Raw genomic sequence first — 14996 nt, 5'->3', positions numbered from 1 at the left:
CTGCCTCTTTAGCGGGGATTCGCGCATACACGCCCCCTCTGGAATCACCCGGACCGCACTAACGGGCCTCGGGAGCCTGTCCACTGCGTCTCCCCCGTGCAGCCGCTGGGTGTCGCTAGTGTCTAACTAGCGGCCCGTGCTCTTGGCCTCGCGCCGGGTGGGGGTGGGGGAATCGTGGCAACACGGCGGGGGGTCTTGACCCGTTGATGTACTCTAGGACTGCTCGCAGCGCCTGCCCCCTTCCTCGTCCCGGGCGCTAAGGACTCCATTACACTGAGCTTGGGCGACCCCAGCCACACATTTTCATACATCCCTATCCACGCTGTGACACCGGGATAAAAGGCTTCGTTGCAGCCTAGGGCCAGGATTATCTCAGATTAAAGGGCGCTGGGGGGACGGGGTGGACGGGAGGAGCTTCAACCACTCTGGTGAAGGGAGCCTCTTCCAGACTCCCCCAGAGCGGGCGTTGGAGGGAGGGGCTGGAGCAACTGGAGTAAAGGTCTCTAAAAGGGTGGGGGTGTAGGGGATTCCCCTGCCCACGGAAGGGGAGGGGCCATCCGGACAAAAGCGCCCGCCTGCTGCCGCCCCTCCCCCTCGCGCTCCATTCAAACCCGCGAGTAGGCGGGCGGGGGCGGGGGAGTCCCCCTCTCCTCCTCCTCCCCCTCCAGCCCCGGCAGTCCAGCATCACAGCGGCAGTCAAGTCCCGGGCACGCGCGCGCAAGGACCCACACCTCAGCGGGTCTCACAATCTCTCTCTCTCTCTCTCTCTCTCTCTCTCTCTCTCTCGCGCACACACACACACACACACACACACACACACACACCAGCAAACAAAGGGTCTGGACACCCCCGTCCCCTCCCGCCCACCAGGCCGGAGAGGGCGGGGCATCCCCTGCCCAGCCCCCCTGCAAGGTAAGCTTTGGACCACAAGCTGCGGTGGGGAGGGGGACAGGCGCCGGGAGGGAGGGGGTCTGGACGTGGGGGGACTTCCCTCGCCCCCCAAGAAAGTCAGGGGCCCCCTGTACGCCCTTTGAGGGCTTCAGGCCGGCCTCCAGGCTGAGGGTGTGTAGGGAGGACACCGGATGCCGGATTCCCGGGTAGGCGCGGGGGTCTCTACCTGGCTTCGGAGACCGGAGCTGCCTGGCCCCAGGGAAACAGGGTCCCAGGAGCCCCAGCTCCCAGAATTGGGGACAGGGCACCGGAAGCTCCCCGATCAGCGCCAAGCATTTACTAATCTCCTGACAACACAGCATCTCCAGCCCGGGGGACTGAGACAGAGACCCCTGAGTTGCTTTGCACTGTCCCTCGGACTCCCAACCGCCCTCCCCCCATCAGCGCACCCCCTGCTGGGCGTCTTGTACCTGTGGGGTGGGGGTGGGGGGCTGGGAATGCTCCTCTAGGCTCCCAAGCTTCCTCTGCTGCATCCCATAGCCACACACTGCTTAGCTGCGGCTGTGGGACTGGGCAAACGGCTTTGCCTTCCTGAGCCTCAATTTCCTCATCTGCAAAGTGGGTAATGACACACCCAGGATTCGGGGAGGTCATGCATGCGAGTCTGCCGTTACGCCATCATTTATTTTACAGTTCATTTCACACATATTTCCCAAGAGCCTACTGTGTGCAGGACACTGTGACCAGGCTGTCAGGCTACAGCAACCAACAAGACCAGCTGGGTCCCTGCTCTGCTGACCCTGGACACTGGTGAGGGAGCAAGATCAGTGGGTAAACAGAGAAATATCCACGGTGATTTCACACTGTGAAGACTAAAATTTCATGAGGCATAGAGAGTGACTGCAGGGAAGGATGTTCAAGATTAAATGAGATTTACAGTTTGTATCTGCCTTCCTCATTCACTTTCAGCTCCATGAGGGGAGGGCCAGGTCTAGAAGAGTGGCTGGTACACAATAGGTGCTCAGTAAATGTTGAATGAGTTAAAGAGGGAATTAGATTAAGACTATTTTCATAGCACTTTAGAGCAGGTAGGAGGTTTATCATGAACCAATCCATCCTCTCTCCTATTTTACGGATGAGGCGAGTGAGTCCCTAAGACCAGAAAGGGGAAAGATGTCATCAAAGGCAATAAGGGAGTTGACGGGGTGTCATCATTCCCACACAAGTGAGGGTGGCTGAAGGAATGGTTTTCAACAGTGGGGAATGGAAGAGAGTAGAGACCAGACTTGAGCACAGGTCCCTCCAGGAACCCATGACACCCAGCCGGTGCCCATCTCTCTCCCCATACCACACAGACACAGCCCTGCACTCATCCATTCAACAAGTATTTACTCAGTGCCTACTATGTGCCAGGTGCTCAGGACACAACAGCAAACAGAAGAAAACCCCCTACGCCCATGGAGCTGACATTTAGTAGAGAAAACAGAGAAGAAACAACATAAACGAATAAATATATAACAACAAACTGTGGTTAGGACGGTGATAGAAATAGCTTGTGACAAGAGAGAAAAATGGAGGGATCCACTTTGGGTTGGGTATCCAGGAAGACCTCCCAGAGGAGTTGCATTACTCTTCAAACACACACACACACACACACACACACTTTGATCCAGACAAACGTAATCCCACAAACACCACAGACAGGCTGGAGCCTGAGAACCTTAATAGTGTGCCTGAGGCCCCATAACTACTGGGTGGCCGTGCAGAGATTTGAACCCAGAATCCACCTTTCTAACCAGTGTACTTCCTGCTGCACCCACATGCATATACCCTCCCCGCCTCCACACACACACATACTCAGAGTCACACAGAGACACAGCCAGCCTCATGCCCACATAGACTGATATGGTGTCACTTTGTCACATACACACACTCCTGCGGGTATGGTCTAGTCTCAACTACACAACACTCAGACTCCCAGAGAGTTCTACCCGTCCGGTTGCATGTGGGCAGCTGTGTTCAAAGTCACGTTCACACACGCGCACGCACACACACACACACACACGCATGCCCCGTGGGGAGGGGGGCTGAGAGTCCTTCCCAGCTCCAAGTCATGGAGCTTGGGTAGTCATTGTTCCTCCTCAGGCCTGAATGACCTGGGGCAAGCTGTGGACAAGGGTATTCATCCTCATTTCCATCCCTCTTTGGCTGTCCATCAGACAGTGGCCCATCACCCTGTCCTTCTGAAGGCGGTGGAAGTTGGGTGAAGCCAGTGCTCCTCTGTCAGGCCAGGCCAGGGACGCTGACAAGCTGGATGAGGGAAGAGGCCTCTTCTCAGCTTGAGCCTGGCGCCTGCTCTGCCATCTGGACCCCACTCGCCAGCTGGCTGCTGCGCAGGGGAGGGGAAGGCAGGCTTAGCAGCTCCCTTCCACCTGGGCACTCAGGCCAGTTTCTGAGGCCTTGTGTCCCATGCCCAGGTTTCTGCCAGAGATGATTTCTGAAAATGTGCACAGGTGTCCAGACAGTGGTGGCATGTGTGTCTCCACCTCTCTCCCCTGGCCTCCTCCATTCCTTCCTTCATTCCACGAATCCTTGAGCACCTACCATGGGCTGTTCTGGATGCTGAGGATACAGCCAGGACCGGCTAAAGAATTCTGCAGAGCCCAGGGCCAGATAAAAATGCAAGGCCCCTGTTTAAAATTATTAAGAATTTCAAGACGACGACAGCAGTGCATTAAACCTTCTAAGCATGGGGCCCAGTGGGACTGCTCAGGTCACGTGTCCATGAAGTTGGCCCTAGAACAAGACAGAAAAATCTCCTGCCCTCATGGAACTAAGGGGTGGGGCAAGCAGAAACAAACATATGATACCTCAGGGGTGATGAGTGCTGAGAACAGAAATAAAGATGAGTGAGAAACAGAGGGTGATGGGGTGGGGGGAGGCATCCATGCCAGGGAAGGCCTCTAAAAGGAGGTGACTTTGAGCAGAGAGGTGAAGGAGGTGAGGGAGTCAAGTGGATTTATTCATGCACTCGAGACATTTGTTGAGCACCTACTGTATACCAGCATTGTCCTAGGTCCTGGAGATCCAGCAGGGGACAAAACAGACCAACATCCTGACCTCATGTCCTAATCAAAGGACAGGCAATAGATAATAAAATAGGTAAATTATATATCTTGTTAGAATGTTGTAAGTCTAAAACAAACAAAATGAAAGCAGAGCCAGGGAGATCGGCGGTGGGAGGAGCACAGGATATCTGAGGCTGGTTTTCCAGGGGAGGGAAAAGCAAGTGCAAAGGCCCTGAGGTCTAAATATGCTTGAAGTGTTTGAGGAACAGCGAGGAGGCCAGCGGGATGAGCGGGGAGGACGGGAGGAATTGAGGTCTCTGTGAATGTGTAGCTCTCTCCCATGTTATGTCCATAGCTCCACTGAGTCAACAACAGTGATAATTGTTAGTATTATTAAGATAGTGGCTACTGTTTCATGAGCACCTACTATGAACCAGGCACTGTGCTCAGAACCTTACATGCATTATTTCATTTCATCCTCACAACAACCTCCTCAGGTAGGTATGAATATTATCCCCATTTTACAGATAAGGAAACTGAAGCTCAAAGAGGCTGGGCAACTTGCCCCCAAATATACAGCTAATAAGTGGCACAGTCAGGATTTGAATGCATGTCTGTCAATGTAATACTGGAGCCTAAGCATGGTCCTTACTACATGGCTGTTTCTCTGCCTGTCTGAGCATATGTGTCTGTCTCCATACAGAGGAGAGGGTGCCTCTTTCTCTGTATGTCTAACTCATTTCTTCATTTATTCATTCAGCATTCATTGAGACTATGTGTGGGGGACCATGATGAATGGGTACCATTTCTTGCCCTCACAGAGCTCTAGTGGGGAATACAAATAATTACAACCCCTAATGATGAGTGCTTTAATAAGGGCAGAACAAACAGCAGTGGGAGCCCAGAACATGGACTGGCTCAGTCCAGCTGAGAAGTGGAGGTGACCTTTAAGCTATCTTTATACATTCATCCATTTGTTCAACAATTGTCTGTCATAGACTTGCCTGGTGCTAAGCACTACGTGGGTGAGATGACGTTTACATTCACTTCTACTAGTTCATATTGAACTGAAGTGCTAGTTAGAGCTATAAGGCAAGAAAAAGAAATAAGAGCCAAGGTAGAGGGTAAAGTAGCTAGTAGCTAGTAGACCTTCTAGGAACATTATTAATATGCTCTTGAGTCCTCAAAACAGTAGCTAGACATTGAATAAATACTTATTAAGAGCCTATGATGTTCCAGATTCAGTTCTAGGCACTGGAGATATATTAATAAAATAGATAAAATATTTTGTCCTTCTGCAGCTGATATTCTAGCATGGGACAAGACAGACAATACATGTAATAAGTAAATTACATAGTATGTTATGAGGTGATAAATGCTGTGAAAAAATAGAGCACGATAAGGGAGTTTAAGAATCCTGAGGGGCTAGCAACTTTAAACAGGGGTGGGGTGGAGAGAAACACCAGGAGAAATGCTGAAAGGGTGAGATGTGATTAAAGACCTGAAGGATGTGAGGGACCTACAGATGTTTATGGGGAAAAAGTTCCAGGCAGGGGGAACAGAAAGTGCAAAAGCCCTGAGGCTAGAGTTTGCCTGGTGTGTCCAGAAACAGCCGAGAGGCCAGTGTAGATGGAGCAGAGTGAGCCTGGGGGAGGGTGGGAGGAGGATGAGGACAGCAGGACTGTGTAAGCCTCTTGTTGAAGACTTTGACGTCTCCTCTGAGGGAGGTGAAAGCCATGGAGGGCTCTGAGCAGAAGAGGGACATGATCTGACTTGGGTTCTAACAGGCTCCCACAGGCTCAGATGGTAATAGCATTTATTAAGCACTTACTGCGTGCCAGACGCTGTTCTTCGAGAATTCAATATGGTCTGATCTCATTTCATTCTCATATAGAACCTGCAAGGATTATCATTCCATTTCACAGAGGTGAAACTGAGGCTTAGACAGTTTAAGTCACTGACCTACGGCCACACAGCAATAATTTGCAGCGCCTGGGTGTGACGGTGCAGCGAGCCGGCCTTCCCCTCCCGCAAGCTTTTAGATAGGGATTGCCGGCAGCAGAGCGCACTCATAATCGGGAGTTGCGTCTGTGTCCCTGTCTGTTTCTATTTCCACGCGTCCCTGTCTGTCTCTGCGCGCCTCTGCCTGCGCGTCCCCCATCTGTGCCCAAGCCGCCGTCTCGCTGCGCCCGGCCCCCGCACATCGGAGCTATTTCGGGTTTAGGCATAAAAGCCCAACAGCTCGGAGAAGACGCTTCCTCCTGCCCCCGACTCGGACCACGCGCCACACGCGGCCGGCTCTGGGAGCTCCCTGTCTTCTCTGAGGGATCCCCAAGCTGGAGAAGCCCCCGCAAGAGGACAGGTGGGGGCTGGGGCGACCCGGGCCGGAGGCTCTCGGCCCCCCAGTGGCCAATCCAGGCATTGACGCTGTTCAGAGCCCAGTCGCGCATCAGCTGTCGCTCTGGCAACAGACGGGTGACGTCACCGACAGGCAGTGCGTCAGCCACCTGCTGACGTCACGCCCCAGGAGAGGCAGTTGGCGAGGGGCGGGTGCGGATTCCATGCTCAACCGGCAGGGGGAGCCCCAGGGAGCTAACGGCGGATGCCTTCGGCCTGGTCCTGCAGGAGGCACTGGCCGGGGCCGACATGGCCCCTGAAGCCCCCAAGGCGCGCTAGTCTGGCGGGATGAAGAGGAGTCGCAGCGTCCTGTCGGTGGCCCGGACCAGTGACGAGGTGCGAGGGGCGGGGCCCTGGCTGGGGGCGGGGCTTGGGCTGCGACGGGGAGTAGGGAGCCCTCTACAGACCAAAACTGACTGCTCACTAAGCCTGGCTTCACTTCCCCCCCAGGCAGCAAGGAGTCTTGTCCCCTTGTGCCTCAGTTTACTCCCTTGACTTCATTATTCTCCTGCTGCCCAAATTAAGGGCTCTCAGCCCAGGGATAGAAGGCAGGGTCTTCCAAGGGGCTTTCCAAATAGGGAGAGGATTGTAGGGTGGAGGGGAGGGTGCCGGGGGTGAGGCCTTAAGGGTCTCAGATATGAGGAGAGGGGGCCACAGACCAGGAGGGGGCTTCCTGGACGTGGAGGGTGGTGATGTGTTAGAGGGGTTTCACAGTGAAGGGCAGAGTACAGGCATGAGGGTCCAGAGCCCTGGCCGTCCAGTGGTTAAGAATCCGCGCTTCCACTGTAGGGGGCACGGGTTCGATCCCTGGTCAGGGAACTAAGATCCGGCATGCCGCGTGGTGCGCCCACACACACAAAAAGAGAGGAAAAAAGGGAGTCCCACAAAAATTATGGCTGAGAACGGGCACCCTTCAGATGTAAGAGCTGAGAAGGGACCCTCTGTGGGAGGGATTAGTGAGTGGCTAAGACGTGAGAGGGGCACAGGAGCCTATATCCCCATCGGCCACTATCTCAGATGGTTAGGGAGGGACGTTACTGCAGGGAGGGGCTCAGAGCTGCCTGACCAGGCTGCACCCCTATCCCGCCCTTGTCACACCTCAGAGGCCGCGAGAGACCCCCGAGCCCGGCCGAGCCAACATGCTCGGGGCTGCCCTCCGACGCCCTCGCCGACGCCTCTCCACAGGCCCAGGCCTGGGCTGGGCTGAGCCTGAGCCCTTGGACACTGGGGTCCCTCTGCCATCACGGCCCACCACGCTGCCACTGCTGATCCCCCCGCGGATTTCCATCACCAAAGCTGACAGGTAGGCAGGAGGTGGACCAGGCTGGGAGGTGGGGTGGAGGAACAGGGCCACCTGGGCTAAGTCCAGCCACCAACCCTTTCCCGTGCTCTAGGCTCCTGGCTCCCTGTGTTTTGCAAAAGCAGCTGAAACTTCTCCTGGAGCCTGGTGGGTCAGGTTGTGACATAACCCCGCCCCCACAAGAGGCACCTCTTGCAGCCTCTAGGAACCCCTTCTTCCATTTTGCAGCTGCCTGAGTCAGCAAGGGGCAGGATTTCGGAAAGGGTTTCAACCCTCCAGTCCCCAACGATGCTCCCATAATCAGAGAGCTGGGACAGGCTAGGGAGTGAGCCTCCCACCAATCCGCTGTGCACCTCTATTTCCCTTTCTGAGAGGATGCAGTTTCTTCAAGGCCTTAAAAGGAGATGGTGGGACCCTGGAGGAGGTCTGGACTGGCATTATTCTTTCTCCTGAGCTCAGCTTCACACTGCACTTCCTTGCTCTTTCTCATTTGGGGTCCTCGGAGGGCACTTCAACCCCCATCTTGGCCCAAGGATGAATTTGAAAGCCAGACAGCTGCCACTGTTCTCTGCAGCCTCAATCTCCCCACCCACCCCTTTGTCTACTCAATCGGAGGGCCCCAGGGTTTCTGCTTGGGTCTTGGTACAATGGTTCATTTCCAAATGGGGGAGGAATTGACTGTCATTCCCCTCTCCAGTGGTCTAATGTACCCCCCCCCCCAAAAAAAAACAACAAAAAGAAAATTCCTCTAGCGTCTACCTGGTTCAGGCCACAGATCCAACTACCAGCTCTGGCCCACTGCCTTGGGCTTTCCTTTTTGTGCAGCCCCCGCTGTGACCTGACCCCACCCTCAACCCCACCCTGTGTTACCCCACCCAGAGCTTTGACAAGACAACAGCAACCCCCGCCCCCCGCCAAGAATTTGGTCCAGCCCAAGACCCTCAAGTGATCTGGGGAGGACTTCCAGCCCTTACCGATCCCCTAGAAGCCTTTTTGAGTATTCACTTGTGGGGAGGGTCCCTGAGAGAAGTTGGGGGACACAGTTCTGGCCTCTGGGACATCCAGCCGCTGCTATTGGGAGGGCGTTTCTGGCTCTGCGTTCGCCCACGCCTGGAGCCCCCTCTGGCGGGGAGAAAAGCGGCTGTGAGGGTTGGAGACGGGCTTTGTTTTTTTTGTTTGTTTGTTTGTTTTTTCCAATAAGAACAGTGCGGAGGGAGGGCGGTGGCAGACGGCAAGGCTTGCCCGGGGGGAGCCCTTGAGGGGGGCGCGCGGGGGCGGGGCCTGGTTGCGCGTACTTGCACCCAAGCTGGTTAATCCGAGCGCGCAACGGCCGGGGGCGGGCCACTGGTGTGTGTGCTCTCCCCGTGCCCGGCAGCCACCGACACCAGGGCTCGGCCCGGGCCGGGGCGGGGGAAAGGGAGGGCGCTCGGATCCCGCTAGCTCTCTGCTCGCTCGCGCTCAGCGCGGCGCTGGGGGAGGCGGGAGCGTGAGTCACGGCGACTCCCGATTTAGGTGCCGGAAGGGGGGCTCTGCCCGCGGGGGCAGCGGGGAGGAGGCGCGGCTGTTTACTCGCCTGAAAAGGGCACGGGGATGCGTCCCGCGGCTGCCCGGGACCTGCCTCAGTTTACCTGCTGCAGAAGCGCTTTAGAAGGAGCAGCGATACACAGAGCGGTGGGCGGGCAGTCGGGGTATCAGAGCCGGGGTGTCCTCCTGGAGCCACACAGGAGCCAAAGGGACACACCCCAGTAACACCTCAGAGTGGCCCCAGGCCGACCACACACACACACCAACACACACTGACTCCCTCAGACACCACAGTCAAACAACAGAGGCTGAATCGAGTGCACAGCTCCGCGAGCGCGGACCCACCACAGTACACACCCAATCGCGGGGGAACACAAGCACAGACCCCAGGCCACCAGAACAGACCCTGTAAGAGGCACACACCCTCCAAACAGGCAGCACACGTGCACACACTTCCTCCAGCCACAGACACGCAGATACACGCACAGCGAAATCCAGGTAAACAGGCAGACCGCAGCAGCCAACCACGTGCGCACACACACTTCGAGGAGACACCGAAAACACAGACATCCCTCGGAAGAGGCCACGTGCGCGCACCTCCCGCCCCGGGCACACACCATCACCGTCCTCCGACCCACCAACAGGAGATTCCCCGAACACCGTCGCCGCCCGCTGCAGGGACCGCATCCGTGTTACCGGGACCACTTCTCACAAGCTCCCCCTGGCCAGGGGTAGCGAAGAGGACAAGCCAGCACTGGGCTCCGCCCCCACCATGATGGACGGACTGACTGACACACCGGCAACCAGTCGGGTGTCTCCTTCACGATCGGATTAACCGTTTAACTCCTTCGTGGCCGTGCGCGCCGCGGCTGAGGCAGGGCGCTCTGGAGAGAGCTGAGTTCCGGCGCCCCCTCCCCGCCGGGAGCGGGGCTCTGCGTGGGCGGGAAGGGCCCCCTCCTTGGGTGGCTGCCCCCCACTGGCCCGGACGGAGGAGGAGGGGGGCGGTGCTGACAGCCGCGGCGGGCGGGGGGCGGGGAGAGGCGGGACGGGGCGGGGGAGCCGGGGCTGCCTCCGAGCGGGACGCCGAGCGCGGAGAGCGCTGCCCCGCGTCAAGCAGAGCGCCAGGCGCTGACAGGAAGCCTCCGCGCCCGGCCCGGGGGCGATCGGCCCGTAGCGCCCCCGGGTCTCTCCCCGGGGCGCCATGGCCCCACCGAGGCCAGGCGCACTTGAGGGGCCCCGGGCGCGTCAGCTCGCGCGCAGCTGAACGGGGTGCAGCTTGGAGAGGGCCGGGGCCCCCTGGGGTGCAGGTGGGGGCTGCGGCCATGGAGCCCCCGGCCGTCCCCTCAGAGAGGAGCCTATCTCTGTCTCTGCCCGGGCCCCGGGATGGCCAGGCCACCCTGAAGCCGCCCCCCCAGCACCTGTGGCGGCAGCCGCGGACCCCCATCCGTATCCAGCAGCGCGGCTACTCGGACAGCGCGGAGCGCGCCGAGCCCGAGCGGCCGCCACACCGGCCCATAGAGCGCGCCGACGCCGTGGACACCGGCGACCGGCCCGGCCTGCGCACGTCCCGTATGTCCTGGCCCTCGTCATTTCACGGCTCCGGCACCGGCAGCGGCAGCGCGGGCGGAGGCAGCTGCAGGCGGTAAGACTCCGCGGCGGACGCGCGCGGAGCGGATAGGCGCGCAGAGAGGACGCAACTCGCCCCGCTGACCGCAGGGGGGCGCTGTGATGCGGGTGGGATCAGTGTGACTGACGGGGCTGGGGGGAGGAGTTCTACTGCGGGGGCGTCTGGGACCTGACCCCCGGTGGTGCACTGTACCCGAGACTTCCTACTGAAGACGATCTTGAGATCGATTTATGGGGGCGCCATGCTGCGTGTGCTATTAACGGGGTCTTGGTTGAGGGTTGCAGCTTTAGGGGTCTGTAGCCTTCGTCGGTGACAGTGCAGGACAGTGACTAGGCTGGGTGCCACTTGACGGGGCTGGATTCACTGTGTTTGGGGATGGCCTAGGGGTCAGTCTGTAGGGAGTGCCTGCGAGAACCACAGTGCTTCTTGCAGGCTGGGGGGTTCCCAGGGTCCTTCTAGAGTGGGGAGGACTGTTTTGGGAGCGGGATTCATGGACTTGCCCTGCAGCTGGGGTCAGTAATCTAAAGGGGGCCTCTTGGGGGAGCCCTGTGTTGGGGGCCTGTGTGCTATGTCAGAGCCCCCGCTCAGGGCAGGAGTGTTAGGGTTCAGTAGCTGCCCAGAAGGAGAGAGAACAGTGTTCAGGGGGTGCACAGTCCCAGCACAGGGTGAGGGAGTCCCTGGCTCGCTAGGTAACAGTGTTAGTGATGAAGTGTGAGTTGGGTACCCTCTCACTGACCTGAGTTTGCTCCAGCTGTTGGGGATGGCCAGCTGTGGCCGCCTTGGCTGCATGCTCTGCCTGGGGTTCTGGGGTCCTATGATTGTGACAGCATAACTGTGTGTGTGGCCAGGATAGTATAGTTTGTGACATGTTGACTGTGTGCTCCCAGGACAGTGATTGTGCCAGTGTGACTTGTGTGCTTCAGGGGCATGGTGATTGTGACAGTGACATCGAGTGCTCCTGGGACACAGTGATTTTGCTGGGTGACTGAGTGTGCCCCTGGGATGCTGTGATTGTGATGGGATGACTGTGTGTGCCACTGGAATACTATGATTGTGACAGCGTGGCCGTATGTGCTCCCAGGACATTGTGATTGTGTCCCTGACTGTAGGATGTGGTGATTGTCACAGAGTGACTGTGTCTGCTCCCAGGACAGTGATTGTGACAGAGTGACTGTGCGTGCTCCTAGGACAGTGATTGTGACAGCGTGTGTTTCTGGGATGCAGTGATGGTGGCACTGTGATGTGTATATTCCTGGGGACACTGTGATTGAGACACTGTGAAATGTTCTCGGCTGCTTGTGTGCCCCGTGTCTGAGAGTTGGTGCTCTCACTTTCAGGGCGTGCACCCAACTCCCTGGCATGCTGTCCTCTAACCAGCTAGTGTTCCGATGGGGTCTGACTTTGTGTCCTGGTGACATGTGTGACTGATGGCTTTGACTGAGCGCTTCGCCTGACTCCCATGGGTGCCCCTCTACTTGGAACACCACTGGGACAGTCAGATTCAGGCCTCTCCTGGAGTTCCTGAGGGAGGCCCCTCTAGGCTGGGACCCTACTATTTTAGCTCTCTCTGGAGATCTCCAGCAGGCACCACAGCCTCCAGGTCACCCACCCCCCTCCATTTGGGGCACTCCAGCACCCCTGCCCACCCCCAGGATGCAAGTGTCATGGATCCAGCACTCACAGCCTGCTGTTTCCCACAGGGAACTGGAGAGAGGCTGAAGGAAAACAAAGCTGGAATCAACAGGAAATGCCAAGACCAGGGGCAGTGCGCCAAACTGGCGCAGGTCACTGTCCTGAGAGACCCAAGAGGGGGCGGGGTGCAATAGGAACTGGGCATTAGTCCGTTTTTAGGCCCCAGGGACTCCCCCTACCCTGGTCTCTGTGATGCTGACTCTCTGGGGACAGTGGCTGAGTGACAATCATCATCATTATCTTAGTGAGATCCATCTCATAATGGCTCACTCTTGGGCTCCATGCCAGGGACTTTTCCACACATCTTCATCCCTAGTGACCTGTGAGGTAAACTGAGGCCCAGAGGAGCAAAGCCCTTTCTCCTTCTTTTGGCCGCGCCACATAGCATGCAGGATCTTAGTTCCCCTTAACCAGGGATTGAACCGTGCTCCCTGCAGTGGAAGTGCGGAGTCTTAACCACTGGACTGCCAGTGAAGTCCCCCCTTCTCCTTCTTACCCAAGTTCACACAACCAGGAAATGGCAGAGCTGAGATTCCAGCACAGGTCCCATCTGATGCCTGTGTGTCCTGGCACAAGTGTCTTGCCCTCTCTGAGCCCCAGTTTTCCCATCCGTAAAGTGAGGTTGTTGTTGTCACTGCCCTGTGGGGGTCATTTCGAGAGTTCTGCGAGCTTGGAGATGTGTGTAAAGGACTTCACACAGCGAGTGCTTGGTAGTCACTCAGGGACCCGAATTTGGGAGAGGAGGTGGGGCCTCCGTAGACCCTGCTCCTGTAGGGTGGGAAGGAAAAACAGGAACCTCAACCACATCCCAGCAGGGGCTCAGGTTTCTGTTTCACTGTGGGCCTGCGTAGCCTCCAGTGGCTGTGGCTGGAGGGAGGGCACTGGTGCCAGCATCCTCCCCCCACCCCCAGGCAGAAGGAGGAAGGAGAAACTGAAAGGCCTCTAATGGGAACTCACTTCTTAGGAATGAGCATTCTGCCAGCCCAGTTCTCCAGAAAGGGTGCACACACAGGGGGTTCCAGTGCTATCCACGTTAGAGTTCATGCAGCCACCAGAAAGGGGATCCAGAGAGCCCTCCAGACTTGAATCAAAGGAACCTCCAAAGAGAGGGCACTGTCCCCCGGTCTGAGATGGCATCTGAACCCCCCCTCCAGACCTGGGGATGTAAGAGCCTGCGCTCCCGGCTCCCTGTGGGGCTGAGTCACGGCACTGCCACAATCTGTCAAAAGGCAGATGGAGCGGGAGGAAGAGAAGGACTCTGGTGGTGAGGTGGGGAGACTTGCCTGAACTGGGGGGCGAGGCCAACGTACCGACCCCTTTTGAACCCCCACACTCTCCCCACCGAGGGAGGCTCTGCCTGGCCCCAGGAGGAGGTGGATACCGGACTGGGGTCTCTCTCTGGCCCGTGGTCTCCACTGGGGTCTTCGCCTCCCCCAGTCCCTGGCGCTCCCACATCCCTGCGTGTGTATCGGGAGTAGGTCTCTCCTCGCGCCCCTCCCTCCGCACGCCCTCTGCTGGGTGACAAGAAAGGCACAGGCTGAGTGTGCGCTCGGAGTCCGGACCTGCCTCCGGAACTCTCGTCCCCTAGCAAAGTCGCCGCCGCCAGTCACTGCCGCGGCGCCCCGTATTATTCATGTTTATTGAGCGCCCCGGACAGCGGGCGCCAGGCCGGCCGACCGCAGGCTGCGGATGAGGTCCTCGCCCACCCGGGGTTGGTACCAGGCCGCTACCTCCATCCTCCACCTTCAGCCGAGCGTGGTGGAGACGGCCGCCTGGCGGATGGAGAGGAACTTGGCGGAAAAGTTGAGGACGCGGAGTTCCCCTCTCGCCTCCGCGCGCGCTTGCCCAAGCCAATGCCCATGCCAGGGCCTCCCAGCACCAACCTGCGTTTTAACTCCCGGCATCTTTGGCTTTCCATTCCTGCCGAGGAAACCGAGACACAAGTGATTTGCCTAAGGTCACACAGCGAGGAAGGAATTGGGGTTAAAAACCAGGTCTCCTCGACTGCAAACCAGTGGGTGAGATTCAGATTGTAGCCCTGTCCGCTGACTCGCTGTGTGACCTGGGGCCAGCATCATGCCTCTCTGGGCCTCAGTTTCCTGGTCAGTAAGCCGGGCTGAATAAGATCTGCCCACCCCCCCGGGCTGCGGTAAGGCTGAGATAGCCGACATTGGGGCTGGGCAGCAAGGAGCTGGTGTTTTGAGAACTGCACTTCCTCAAAATGCACTTCCTCAGCAGAGAGAAAGGGGGCGTCCCCCAAACCACAAACCCGGGTTCTGGCTGCCAGCGTGCCCCCTCTTTCAGCAGTAACAGATGGACTGCAAGCTCCTCTGAGTTGCAGGAAACTAGGGCTTTGGGCCTGGGAGAACTGCAGATCGGCAGGGTGAGGGCAGAGTTTTGGGGGGCATCTGAGCCCACTGTTTTCACTCCTGAGTAAGAGCCCAAATCCAGCCTTTGCCCTTGACTTGCTGTGTCACCTTGGGAAAGGAATTCACCT

General features: G+C 57.8%; 1 protein-coding gene across 4 annotated transcripts in view; it reads left to right on the top strand.

The window, feature by feature from the left end:
* The first annotated feature begins 201 nt into the window (after positions 1–201).
* Positions 202–14996, top strand: part of PDE4A (phosphodiesterase 4A) — a 47694-nt gene continuing 32899 nt past the window's right edge. The window contains exons 1-3 of one of the 4 annotated variants that reach the window (XM_082380178.1): positions 202–912; positions 6585–6692; positions 7460–7659. In XM_082380178.1, the coding sequence (XP_082236304.1) occupies positions 6645–6692; positions 7460–7659 (248 nt within the window). In that variant the 5' untranslated portion in view covers positions 202–912; positions 6585–6644. Of the gene's footprint in view, positions 913–6555; positions 6693–7459; positions 7660–10277; positions 10823–14996 lie in introns of those variants that run through there. The other 3 variants (XM_082380179.1, XM_082380182.1, XM_082380177.1) reach the window with 3 other exon arrangements.

Source organism: Balaenoptera borealis (genome assembly GCF_965194805.1).
Source record: "Balaenoptera borealis genome assembly, chromosome: 2".
Taxonomy (NCBI): domain Eukaryota; kingdom Metazoa; phylum Chordata; class Mammalia; order Artiodactyla; family Balaenopteridae; genus Balaenoptera; species Balaenoptera borealis.
Note: the sequence above shows the minus strand (reverse complement) of the source record. Positions and strands in the feature narration are given on the sequence as shown.